We start from the raw sequence: 13,390 nt of genomic DNA on the forward strand, positions 1-13,390 counted from the left end.
TTTCTTCTTCTCCTTCTCTCTTTCCTTCCTCTCCTTCTCCTGCTCCTTTTTCTCATCCCTTCCTCCTTCCTTTTTCCCTTTGCTGGTGCAAATTAATAGAATTCCTGGAGGTAGAAAATCCTGAGTTCAAGTTAAGACTCAGAAACTAACTAGTGGCCCTGGGCAAGTCATGTAAACTCTGGCTGTTTCAATTTCTTCAACTTTAAAGTAAGAATAATAATGGCTCTTGTCTCCCAGGATCATTGTGAATATCAAATAAGATAATATTTGTTTAAAAAAAATTGAACACAGTGCCTGGCCCATAGTGGGCTCTATATGAATACTTATTTTTTTCCTCTACTTAACTATCATAATTTCAATTGCTTTCTGGGATTGTTAACCTAATGCATAACTACTCGAAGGGCATTAGTGAACTTGTCTTTCCACAGTTCTTGCTACATTGACTATTTTCATTATGCTTTGGAGCAATCTTTCACATGGTTGTTAATAGTTTGCAATTTCCTCTTTTGAGAACTGTTTATTCATTTCCTTTGAACACTTATCTATTGATCTCCCTTTAACTTCAGTTAGAAGTCTTCCTAATGACATTCACAAGACACCAGGAAAAAAAGAAATATCAGCCTTCATAAGGTATATACTCCATTGTGGGCTAAGAGTTCACCATTACTACATTTTAAACTGTGGATCAGAAATCCCAATCTCGTGCCTACGTGCCATATTTTCAGTCAGTTTTCCCATTTTTAAAATCTACTTTTCTCTTCCAAAGTCCTTTATCTTCAACTGGAAACAAAGAAAAGAAAGAACAATAAAGAAAACTGTAATTTCACATTTCATCGCTGTCATTGACTGGTGGAGTGAATGTTCCCTCATCTGTAAAATTATTGCACCATATGATACCAGTCTGAAAACAGATATATGCTGGTTTTATGAACCTAGAAAATCAGAAATTAACTTTCTGATCCCCTGAGTTCCATCAGGGATGAGGACATTCTTCATCTCAGTAAAAAATGAAACAAAACAAAACAAAATAAAAAACCATCAAACTAATTCCCTTTCAGGAGAAGAATAAACCAACCCACAAACTTATGTGTCCTTGTATTTTTTTTTTAATTCAGCAACACACCAGGGATGGTTATGTGCCCATGGTAAGGCTGGTCCTTAATTAGAATAAAACATGACTGTCTTCAGCACCCTGGTGCATGTTTTCAAGTCCTCCGTTCTCTAGACTTGTGTAGTTTCATGGCAACACAAACCATGAACATAAGTGGGGAAAGATGATGAACATGGTGGCACAGTTTTCCTGACTATATACCTTAGAGATATAAAATTGCTTTGGGAAATGACATTTCTAATTCCCTGCTTCTCACTTTCTTGCCTTTTGGGGTTTTTCAGCATTTTAATTGGCAAGGAGAAAAGCTACAATCTTTTCTGTTCACAGCTAGATCTATATCTTGGAATCTTTGGGCATTGAAACTTGTCAAAGGTCTGGAAATAGGAGTTTGACTAGCTTGTGATTAGTCTGTTATAATAGTTCTAAGTGGTTTTGCAGATAGCTGGTTATCTCGTAATATGCACAAACCTATAGAGAGGCCTAGCCTAGTAAGACTCCTTACAAATTTTAGGAATGCAGACAATTGAATAAATTAATCAACAAGCCTTTATGAAGCACCTACTATGTGTCAGGCACTGTGCTAGGTGCTGGAGAAGCAAAGGCAGAAATGAAACCATATCCTTCCCTCAAGTATCTTACAACTTATAGAGAGAAAACAACATGTATACATATTAAGTATAAGCAAAATAAATCTGGCAAAAGTGTTACAGTACAGATAGTCACAAATGTATGTGTGTATATGCTATTTAAACATCTTACTAGTAGGCAAAAAAGTATCATAATCTATGTCTCTACAAGTATAAAGAATCATATAGAATGAAGGAATAAAAAAAACTATTAGGCCCTCATTCTGTTCCAAGAACTAAGTCCTGCTAAGTCCTAAGGATGCGAATGGACAAAAAAAGGAAATAAGCATTTATTTAGTGCTTACTCTCTGTAGACACTAAGCCTTTGAGAAACGGAAAGAGAGACAGTCTCTGTTCCTAAGGAACTTACACTCTAACTGGGGAAAATAACACACAGAGGAAAATCTGGCTGTAGAGCAGATAGAAAGTCCCAGAGGTTCTAAGATTGCTCTTCATGGAAAGGTATATGTAGGGAAGTAGCCTATTATTACTGGGAGTAGATCTCAGAGTTGGAGAAGATGGGGATTCTGGATTCCATTTGGAAGAGGTAGGGATAGGTATCAATGTTTGGTCAAGAGAGGAAAAGAAAAGGAGCATTGGCAGGAAGGTTGGGAGTAATGACTGGCTGGATTGGGGAGAGGGAAGGATGGTCTAGCTTGTAGAGAAATGATGGTAGTAGTCAATCTCATTCCATGTAGCAAGCATTTTTTAAGAATCAAGCAGTCTACTATCATTAAGAATAGTGGGCTGTTATACCCTTGTAGTTATGTTTTATTATAGGTACATAATCAGCATTTAGGATTGACTTTATGCTGTTATTTGGGTTATTTAATCTTCCTCCCCATCCATATAAAATTTTACCTCAGGTGACTCTGAATTGCCAAAATCCCCTTTCTCTTGCCTCCCCCTCTTTTTTAGTCAAGAAACCTAATTCAGTAGCTAACCACCAGAAATGAGAGAAAGCATATATATATAAGAACATATACCAGACAGTACAGAGTGAAGGAGCTCTCCCATTGGTAGAGAGGAAGAGAGAGAACCCTAGATCTCATCCAAGGGAAAGTTCCCTGAAGTGTCTAATGTAGCAAGCCAAGGATTGTGACATGATGGAGACTAACAGCCCCTCATGTCTCCCCAGGCTTTTCCTTCAGCAGCCTGAAGTAGGATCGATCTCATCCATCTTGTCTTCTGACACTGGAAGCCAGAAGCACCCAAAGCAAGCTTGAAGCTTGAAGAGAACTCAAAGAAGACTGAAGATTTGGCTCTCAGCATCTCCTTCCTCTTCTTACACAGAGCAGGGCATCCATCTGCACCAATGAGAAGACAACTTCATACCAATGGTCTTTGGGACAGGGGTCATACTATCTTTGTATGCGCACAGCTTAGCACCCTGCCTGACATATTTATTGAATGACTGACTAGAGATACTAAGATCAAAATGAAACAGGGCTTGTGTTCAGGGAGATACAGCATGTACATTACTGAGTAAATACAATGTAAAAAAAAATAGTTTGGAGAGGAAGAGAGGGCTAATAACTGGTAGATCTGTAAAGGTCAATTTGTTCCTTCATACCAGCTCTCTATTTCTTGATTCCACTGGGAAACTGTTATACTATATTTTTCTCCCCAAAGAAGATAAAGATAATTTTAAAAAGAATTTTATTTTCTCAATATTCTATAATTTAGATTATATAGCTATATATTTGCATATGCACTTTCATATTTGAATATGTGATCATTTTCTCAATTTAGGAAAGCTGGCATATTGGTTCTTCTATGGCTTTCGACTACACCAGTTTTTCAATAATTCTGGTATTCATAAATGGCAAGGAGAAAATCTACTAGATTTTGCTTTCACAGCAAGATATATATCTTTGGATCTTTTGGTGTTACAATGGATTGAAGGGGTGGAAAGAAGTAGGGTGGGAAGGAGGGGTGGCCCTGTGGTTTGAGCAATGGTCACCGCACTATGTAGACCTGAGTTCAAATCCATCCTCAGACCCTTAGTAGCTGTGTGACTCTGGGCAAGTCACTTAACCCTTGTCAGCTTCAGTTTCCTCAACTTCAAATTGGGGATAATAGCTCCTACTTTGCAGTACTGTTGAAAGGATCAAATAAGATAATATTGGTAAAGCACTTGGCACAGTGCTTGACATATTTAGTCATTAGAAGAAAAAGAAATGACATTCTGAGGTGAGCATTGTGCCAATCACCTTCTTTAGTGTTTAGTGCAAAGAAGGAAGAAATCGTTGACAAAATTGATAAATAGATCATAAGCTTGGGAATGAAGCATTGCATAATAGAGTGATATCTGCTAGAACCTTTTCTGCAAAACAAACAAGCAAAAAACAAAACAGCTGATAAATTGACTTGTATTCATTGAAATAAAATTCTTTGAAAAATGGAGGAAATACTAAAAGGAACTTCTATTCTGGGTTGGATTGTGACCAACAAGGAGGAAGTTGTTGCACAAGTAAAAATGATAGAAACCTTAGGGGGCAGACACATTTTAGAATTCACGATGAGGAAAGAGAAGAAAGGTAGACATAGTCCAATAAACATTGTATATGTTGGAGGAAAATATTTCAGTGTCCAGAGAAAGAATAGATAGGATTCTGTGGCTAAAAATTTCATAATAGAAATCAGCTCAAACAAGAAATATAGGAAGCTCAAAATGGAATTTCTTATGATTCAAATAATTTCTTTGAGTAAGACAAAGAAGACTCATCAAAAATATTCTGATATGTGTGTACAAGAAACTCATAGATGGGCTCATATTTTAAAAAGGGACATGTAAAAGGTCAGTTAAAATGGGACAAATAACATATAATAAAATCAATTAAAACAGGGTCCATTAAAAAAAAGGATTCTGGTTTGGTGAGAATCGGGAATTCTAAAGACCGGAATGAGAGGAGGTTGTGGAGGAATGGTAAGGACATAAACATGACCTTATTTAGTTATATTAGAGGAGTGAAGAAAAAAATGAAAGGATCTCATATATGTTCCTGGAAGGTAATAGAGTACTATTGGAGTTTTTGAATGGTAAATAACCAGACAAGTTTGTGGAAGAAAAAAATATTAATATACTACTCTATATTTAAGGCACAAGTCTGCCAGAAACAGTTTGATTTAATTTAATATTGATCTAACATATAAGCCATAAATCATTTCTAGCAGTAGGGGGAGAAGTAGAGAGTGGGCGAGAGAGAGAGAGAGAGAGAGAGAGAGAGAGAGAGAGAGAGAGAGAGAGACAGAGACAGAGACAGAGACAGAGAGAGAGAGACAGAGAGACAGAGACAGAGACAGAGACAGAGAGACAGAGAAACAGAGACAGAGACAGAAAGAGAGAGAGAAGAAAACATTTCAACTGCACAGTTCCTTCTCCTCCTCTCTTGCCCACATGCTCTCAAACATGTCTCTCAACCAACATACATAGGACTCTTGAATAAGGAAAAGTTCATAATATGCTAAAATACAGTTTGGTAGAACTCAATCTACTCAAATGACTGAATTCCTTCCTTGACCACTCACCTCAAGGACTGTGATCAATATCTTACTATGATCAATATCTTAATCCTTGAATCTAAAAAAAGATACTGTTCTTTGGTGGGGTATGGTAGGGGATGGTGGGCCATAGGATGAAGAGCCAATGCTCTTACATAGATAATATTTGAATTTGGCAATTAGCTTTCATTTGCTTCTGGGAACTCAGTCCTTGTTTTACCCACTTGCTTAATAGAAAAAGTTTTGAAAATGTTTTGGGTTGTAAAAAATATTGTTTATTAATATTTTCAGTTGGTTACTTCAGTTAATAGAAATATTTCCTCAGTTCATCTTTGGCTTGAAAAGAGATGCCTTAAAGGGAGTGGTCGCAGATGGAATGAATGGTTAACTGAAGGTTAAGTGACTATTCTGTTTGATGAAGTAAAATGTTAACTACACTTTACAGTGGATTCTTTAACTATGTTATATCTCACTGTGGAATTTGTATGTTATATAGGAATATTATAGCTGTAACTTCAAAATAGTTTGTTAGAGATTTTTTCAGTCATATTGGGGGTAATCTATGTTTCCCCTCTCTTTTTAAGCATATATGCTTAGATAAGGATAATCCAAATTAATACAAATTATCTCATAACGGCATATGCCTTAAATGCTGAGTACAGATTTTTTTCCACATCCTTTTTTTTTTTTTCTGCATCTTACTCCATAGGAACCTATCTTTCCTCTGAGCCTTTTGAAATCTGCTTTCCTAAAGTATAAGGTATATGTTTGACTTTTCATAGATTTCCTCTCCTCCATCGCAAATTCTAAGATCTGAGTGTTGGAAAACTTTTCAGTTGGGATTCCTTGAGGGTCCAGGGAGAGAATCTCAAGCATCAGCAGAATCTCAAGGGCAAATAAAGTGAGTAGCCAAGTTTAAGGCAAAAGAAAATATTAGCATGCTAAGAAGGACTTTTTCTAGGGTGCAGATTTGGCTTATATAATTTTTTCAGGCCTTCATAGACCACAGTCCATCAGTAGCATTCTTTGGCATTTGAACTGATCAATTGAATAGTCTGTCCCCATGAAAAAGTTGGTCTGGAAATTCCATAGTTTTGTGTTATGTGCAACATTTGAGGAATTCTGGGAAGCTAGAGAACATTGTGTGGCGGATGGCCTGCTCCCCCCCACAGCTTGGTGATGTGGTGAAGAAGAAAGACACAGGAGGCGGAAGAAGATAGATCAATTCCATTTATTGATCTGAGGGTCAGGGTATTTATAGACAGAAACTGCAAGCCTAGGTGACATCCTGCTTGTCTCCTGCCCTAGTGATTTAATCAGTCTTATCTTAAAGACCGTGAGCCTAGAGGGCACCTATTTTACATATCCCTTGTTTTCTGTAATTCTCTTGTTTGTCTCACAGAAACAGCAACATCCAGGGGGCATGGAGAGCCATTCCAGATGATAATGAGCACAGTCTCAAAGAACAGTTTCCCCGAAGGTCTATCCTGATCTTGTCAACTGCACTCCACCCTGGCCCTCAACAATATTGTGCACAGGAGGGTCAGTATATTCAGCATAAATAGCATTAAGGTAGCTGTCAGACTTTGTTATTCAATCTATAAGAGAAATGAGTGTGTGTGTGTTGTGGGGCTATTTAGTCAATTTTCATTATTTAGTTTGCAGTAGAATGGGTAGTATTTAGTTTATTTTAATTTTCTGAATTTATTTGTTTTCAATTTTCAACAATGACTTCCGTAAGTTTTAAATTTTTTCCCTCTCCCTCCTCTCTCCCTCTTCAACACAGTATGTAATCTTATAGGGGTTCTACACGTGAATTTTTATTAAACACATTTTCACATTAGGTATGTTGCACAGAAGAATTAAAATGAATGAAAGCATGAGAAAAACTAAACAAAACCAAACATAACAAAAGATAAAATCGTCTGCTTCATTCTGTGTTCTGACTCCATAGTTCTTTCTCTGGATGAGGATGGCATTTTGCATCATGAATCCTTTGGGAATGTTTTAGGTCCTTGTATTGCTATGGAGGACTAAGTCTACCAGGAAAATTCCTCACACACTGTGGTTGGTGCTGTGTACAAAGTTCTCCTGGTTCTGCTTCTTTCACTCAGCATGAGTTCATGTAAGTCTTTCCAGGCCTCTCTGAAATCTTCCTGTTCATCTTTTCTTATAGTACAATAATATTCCATTACATTCCCATACCACAACTTGTTCAGCCATTCCCCAACTGATGGGCATTCCTTTGATTTCTGGTTTTTGGCCACCACAAAGAGAGCTGCTATAAAAATTTTTGTAGGCGGGGTCGATTTGTGAGGGCCAGTGCTTACGTGTGTGGTAGTGACCGTCTCCTGCAAGGCCAGGGCATCATGACTACCTTCCTCACACTAAGGAACCAGGTGAAAATGCCCATTCTGGGCCTGGGCACTTGGCAGTCCCCTTCAGGCAAAGTGGCTGATGCAGTGAAGGCTTCAATAAATGTTGAATACCACCACATTGACTGTGCCCGCGTCTACCAGAATGAGAATGAAGTAGGTGAGGCCATCTAAGAGAAAATCAAGGCAAATGTTGTCAAACGGGAAGACCTTTTCATTGTCAGCAAGCTTTGGTGCACATACTATGAGAAAAGCTTGGTCAAGTCAGCCTGCCAAAAACTCTGAGTGACTTGAAGCTGGATTACTTGGATCTGTACCTATTAGCCTACAACATTTAAGGATTTGTTCCCACTGGATGACAAGGACAATGTAATTCCCAGTTATTGTTATTATTATTATTATTTTTGGATACATGGACAGCCATGGAAGAGGTGGTGGATGCAGGTCTGGTGAAAGCCATTGGAATCTCCAACTTTAACCATGACCAGATTGAGAAGCTCTTGACCAAACCAGGGCTGAAGTACAAGCCAGCAGTTAACCAGATTGAGTGCTACCCAAATCTCACCCAGGAGAAATTGATCAAATATTGCCAATCCAAGGGCATTGTGGTGACTACCTATAGACCCCTTGGTTCTCCAGATTGGCCATGGGCCAAGCCAGAGGATCCTTCTCTCTTGAATGACCCCAGGATCCAAGCCATTGCAGCAAAGCACCAAAAAACTACTGCGCAGGTTCTGATCAGATTCCATATCCAGAGAAAGTGATTGAGATCCCTAAATCGATCATCCATTCACGGATTGCCAAGAACTTCCAGGTGTTTGATTTTGGGTTGACTGACGAGATGTCTACTATACTCAGCTTCAACCACAACTGGAGAGTCTACACCTTGGCCAATACTGCTTCTCACAAAGATTATCCCTTCCACAACCCATTTTGACTGGCTAGTGCTGCCCAGTGTCCAGATGACGGTCACCTGATTCTTCCAGCTCTCCCTGGCCTCTGCTTCCAAGATCTGGGTCAACCACTGAATACTGCCATCAGATCTCAGCTTAATTTAGTAACTCCTGGTTTTCTAGACTCTACTTCCTGCCCAGCCCAGCCCAGCCCCTAACCATGTGGGCCCTGCAAACAAGAATTATTCCATCAGCAAATGGTTTTCTTTCTTTTTTTTCTTTCCTTCTTTTAGTAAAAAGTAGATTTTGTCTGCTTGAAATTATAAACCCTACCTTCTTGCTTTAGATTAAAAAGAAAATCTTTCATGTTAAAAAAAAAGTATTTTTGTATATGAGGGATTCTTTCCCATTTTTATGATTTCTTTGGGATACAGGCCTAGAAGTGATATTACAGGGTCAAAGGGTATACACGTTTTTGAAGCCCTTTGGGTATAGTTCCAGTTCTCCTTGGACATAGTTTCAAATTGCTCTCCAGAATGGTTGGATCAGCTCACAGCTCCACCAACAATGAATTAGTGTTTCAACTTTCCCACATCTTCTCCAGCATTTGTCATTTGCCTGTTTTGTCATGTTAGCCAATCTGATGTGGGTGTGATGTGGGTTTTTAGGTTTAATAATGCATTTTGATAATAAGATTTTTTGCCCCCCTACAATTTTTCTGAATCCCCAGGGCTCTAGTCTTTTTCACTCCAATAATCAGTTCCTCCTTGTTTAGTGAGAATCACATCCAGTACTGAAATTCCCCTTTTTGGTTCTTCTACCTTCTGTAGGATGAAATTGTCATTAAGGCAAGTCAAGAAGTTACCCTCTCATGCTCATTCATCTTGCTGTTGGAAACCTATTTTCTTCTCCTGATGCCCTTTCCTCCTCCTTTCTGTTCTGTTCTCTTCCTTGTTCCCTCACTCCCTTCCCCACCAACCCAGGGAAGGATTTACCGCAGATGTAGGAAATATATGCTATCCCATGCCCTGTCTGACTTTAGTGTGGTAGGGTGGGGTATCTGGTCTTAAGGAATTTTTTTGTCCTACATGTTGGAGATACAAATACAAAATTTAAAATGATCTATATTCTCAAGGAGAAGAATACAATGTGTGCATGTGTAACAAGGGTTTATTGTGGCCACTCACACTGTAGTACCTCTTACTGCTTACGTTAGGCATGTGAGCATCTACTAACTAGTGAGTGGAATGGGTTACTTGCTCACTCAACAATTCTTACATTGTAAAGCCTCTTTTATTCTGAGGACAAATCACAGAGTAGTTACACTCAAATTCACCCAGCATCTACTGTGGGAGGAATATACTCACCCTAATTATAACTTCACCCCTTGAGCCCCCACTGATATATATCCATTTGCACAGACCAGCCACTAATAATAATGATGATGATGATGATGATGATGATGATGATGATGACATTTTTATATAGTAAACACTTTTTTACTTAACATCAATGCAAAAGAAATAATTACATCATGGAAAGTAAATACATGAATAATAAATACATTGCAATCCATACATATACCTGGGTCACACTCTCCCAACAATATACTTTTTATCTATGAGGGAGAGAGGTCATACAGTGCATTTTCCTTGTCAAGGAGGCAAATGAATACAAAAAACACAATATGCACTTGAGAGTAACTCATAACTTTGGAATTGTAAACTTCAGCGTCTTCCTCATATCACGGAAAAGGTCTATAAAAGTTCCTTCATGAATAAAGCTTCTGTGTTAGACATGTTTCCACTATTAAGCTGAATTAATCCCTGCAATACTTAACAAACACTTCACAGGGCATGACATATCAGCCAAACTAGTCAATCTATTGGTTAGTATCACTGATTTTTTTTCTAAACTGTTCCTGTCATCCATTGGACTTAATCTTCAAACATAACAGCAATCACTTCCAGCTTCAAGATTAGCTGATGTAGTTCTGAAATTGGTTCTTTCATCCTCTGTTCTGTTCTGTTTTCTTCTCTCACTCATATTTTTATCGGTTCTGAGAATTCCATCCCCAATTTTGGTTTATGGTTGGTAACCAGATTCTCAGTTCTCATTATAATTGAATGAATTACATTTGTTCCACAATCATAAGATTCTTCTGGTATTCAAAGCTCCCATGTACATTATAGTTTGTCATATTAAAAACCAACAACTGTCTCAGAAAGTATCATTAGAGTAACTGCTTCTATAATCACAGAAACTTAAAAGGACAGTATCCTTTACACAGGCAATTAATTACAGGAAGAAGAGGGGAATCAGGAAAGATTTTGCATACTAAATGTCACCTGAGCTGGACTTTGAAAGAGCTAGAGATTTTAAGAGGTAGAGATGAGGAGGGCATGCATTTTGGGAATAGAGGACAGCCAGCTCAAAGGAACAAAAGTGAGAGATGGCATGTTGAGTATGTAAAACAGCTAGCAGAATTGTTGAATTAGAATGCAAAGTTCATTAGGACAGTAATTTGAAACATTTGGAAAAGTAGGTAGAGACATAGACAGTAATTGCTTGAGTCAAGCACCGTAAAAGAAGGTTGGGACAAGGAGCACAAAAAAGGTCCATGAAATGAATTCAGCTCAATGGAGAGATGACAGGGAAGATTCATGGTTATTATGTTGAATTTCAGGACACATGGCTTCATTTGGAAAGACACATTGACTCAGTGCATCTGTAAAAGGGAGTGACTGTCCCTCAGCTGTTCTCTTCTTTTCTGACTGCAGGTCATAATAGTACTGTCCTAGCCTGTCCCATGAGGGATAAATGTGGAGTGGTGAAGTCCTTTCTCTTCATTCCAACAGCAGGGCAATTTCTCCCATGTGGCAATTCAAGCAGGGGTGATGGGGTCAGTTAGGCAAGTTTGACCAGATTCTCTGGCTGCCTCCTCTGCTTTGTGTTTATTTGACTGATCCTAAGTGACCAAATATTGACCATGAGGTGTACGTGTTTGAGTTTAAAGGTTACCTTGTGAGCTCCAGAGGTCTGGAAGTTTTGGGTCTCCAGACAGTGACAGATGGATTTGGAAAGGAGTTCCTGCCAACTATGTGCTCTCCAATGTGCTTGGAGAAAAAAATGACCTCTGGCCATAAGATGAAGGACAGTGGAGAGATGAGATGAAATGTGAAATGGCTATTCAGCAGTTCTGGTAAATGCTTTGTGTCGATGGTTTTAATGTTCAATTTCCTGGCAGAGTATTTCAGTAACTATTCCTGCTGATTACTGGATTTGTTTCCTGTCAATGCACACTTTTTTAAAGAGTCTTTTATGTAAAGTATTTATTTTTTGCATAGGAAATAAATAATGGTGTAGTGAATAGAAAACTGTCCCTGAAGTCAGTAAGCCCTGGGTTTAAGTCCTGTCTTTGACATATACTGGCTATGTGACCCTGAGCTAGTCACTTAACTTTTCAAGGTTCTATGTAATTCTCTAAACCTGTAAGTTGATGAGAGATGATGACCTGCATTGATAAGATGTAGCTTCTACACTGGGAGTTTACTATGTCAATGAAATCACAGGTCTAGTAACTATCACAATCTGCCTCTCATGTATGAATTACATTTAATATTGGGTGCCTTTCCACTTTTTGCCTTTAGGAAGATCCTAGCCATGAAACCAAACTTAAGCTTTAAAGTAAACTTTCCTCTCAGGTGTCAGGTTAGGAGTGTTGTTCTTGAATCATTTCAGTTGTGTCTGACTTTCCATGACCACATTTGGAGTTTTCTTGGCAAAGATACTAGAGTGTTTTGCCATTTCTTCTCCAGCTCGTTTTATAGATGATGAACTGAGGCAAACAGGGTTAAGTGACACACCCAGGGTCATCCAGCTAGTGAGTGTCTAAGAATGTATTTGAATTCTGCTCCTCCTGACTCCAGAGTGGTCACTCTATTTACTGCACCACCTAGCTGCCCAGGGTGGGAGTATAAACTGCTAAAGAGTGAGAGAAAAGGAGTCTGACTCTCTCTCACCAGAGGCAAGAGTCCTCCAGGACCAAACTCAGTCTGGATTACGTGCATAGGTTCAATCAGGGGCCCCTTAATGGAGGATGACTAGGGGCACAGCCCTTGGGCCCAGTAGCATTTATAGTGTTGGATTGGGCATATTAATTTTAAAACTGTGTGTAAGATGGATTGAATGGAGGAAAGAATGAAAGCAGAAAAACTGAAGTCATCTAGGAAAGTAGTAAAGAGGCCCAGTGAGGTGTAGTGGTCATGTGAATGGGGAGAAAGGGATAGAATCAAGAGTTGTAGAAGTAGAATTGATAAAATTTGGCAACTAATTGGAGGTGGGGGCTGGGTGCAAAAGGAAAAAGTCAACAATGATTCCAAAGTTGCAAACATAGGTGAAGGGAAGGGTAGTTGGTGCCCTTAACAGAAACAAGAATGTTTGGAGGAAGGATTAAGTCTTGACTTTGAAGCTTGTGCTCTACCCGCTACGCCAACCTACCTCTCTTCTGAGATAAAATATATTTTAAAAAATTTCCTAAAACTCCATCCAACAGGTAGTAGTATTGGGAAAATTCACATGCTCCTTTAGTCATTTGACATCATTCTATTACATCTATAGTCATTATTTCTTCACATTTTTCTGGATTTTTAAATTCTTCCCAGATGATCTAAGAAAAAGAAGGAAAGCAAGAGACATTTTAGTACAGTTTTGCAAGCCTCATAAATGGGTAGTAGTTTCCCAGTTGGGAGTCATTTTTCCTCCTATAAAAATATCAGAAAAGGTTAATAAGACTAGTGACCAAGAGAAGAGATCAGGAGTACTGATAAAGGCAGATAGCCCCTGCAGATAGCCCTATGTGATCCCTGGATTGGGTATCAG

The 13,390-nt window shown here is 38.6% G+C and overlaps 1 protein-coding gene and 1 pseudogene across 6 annotated transcripts in view; one reads left to right on the plus strand and one right to left on the minus strand.

Annotated features, from left to right (window-relative positions):
- Positions 1 to 7,610: 7,610 nt before the first annotated feature.
- LOC140506875 (aldo-keto reductase family 1 member B1 pseudogene) lies at positions 7,611 to 9,863 on the plus strand (annotated as a pseudogene).
- The window catches only part of LOC140506874 (granulocyte-macrophage colony-stimulating factor receptor subunit alpha-like), a 64,539-nt gene continuing 58,852 nt past the window's right edge, over positions 7,704 to 13,390 (minus strand). For 5 of the 6 annotated variants that reach the window (XM_072614502.1, XM_072614503.1, XM_072614501.1 and 2 more), the window contains one exon: positions 9,970 to 13,178. In XM_072614502.1, coding sequence (XP_072470603.1) covers positions 13,110 to 13,178 — 69 coding nt within the window. In that variant the 3' untranslated portion in view covers positions 9,970 to 13,109. Of the gene's footprint in view, positions 7,787 to 9,969; positions 13,179 to 13,390 lie in introns of those variants that run through there. The other variant, XR_011968140.1, reaches the window with a different exon arrangement.

This window comes from Notamacropus eugenii, chromosome 5, assembly GCF_028372415.1.
Source record: "Notamacropus eugenii isolate mMacEug1 chromosome 5, mMacEug1.pri_v2, whole genome shotgun sequence".
NCBI lineage: Eukaryota > Metazoa > Chordata > Mammalia > Diprotodontia > Macropodidae > Notamacropus > Notamacropus eugenii.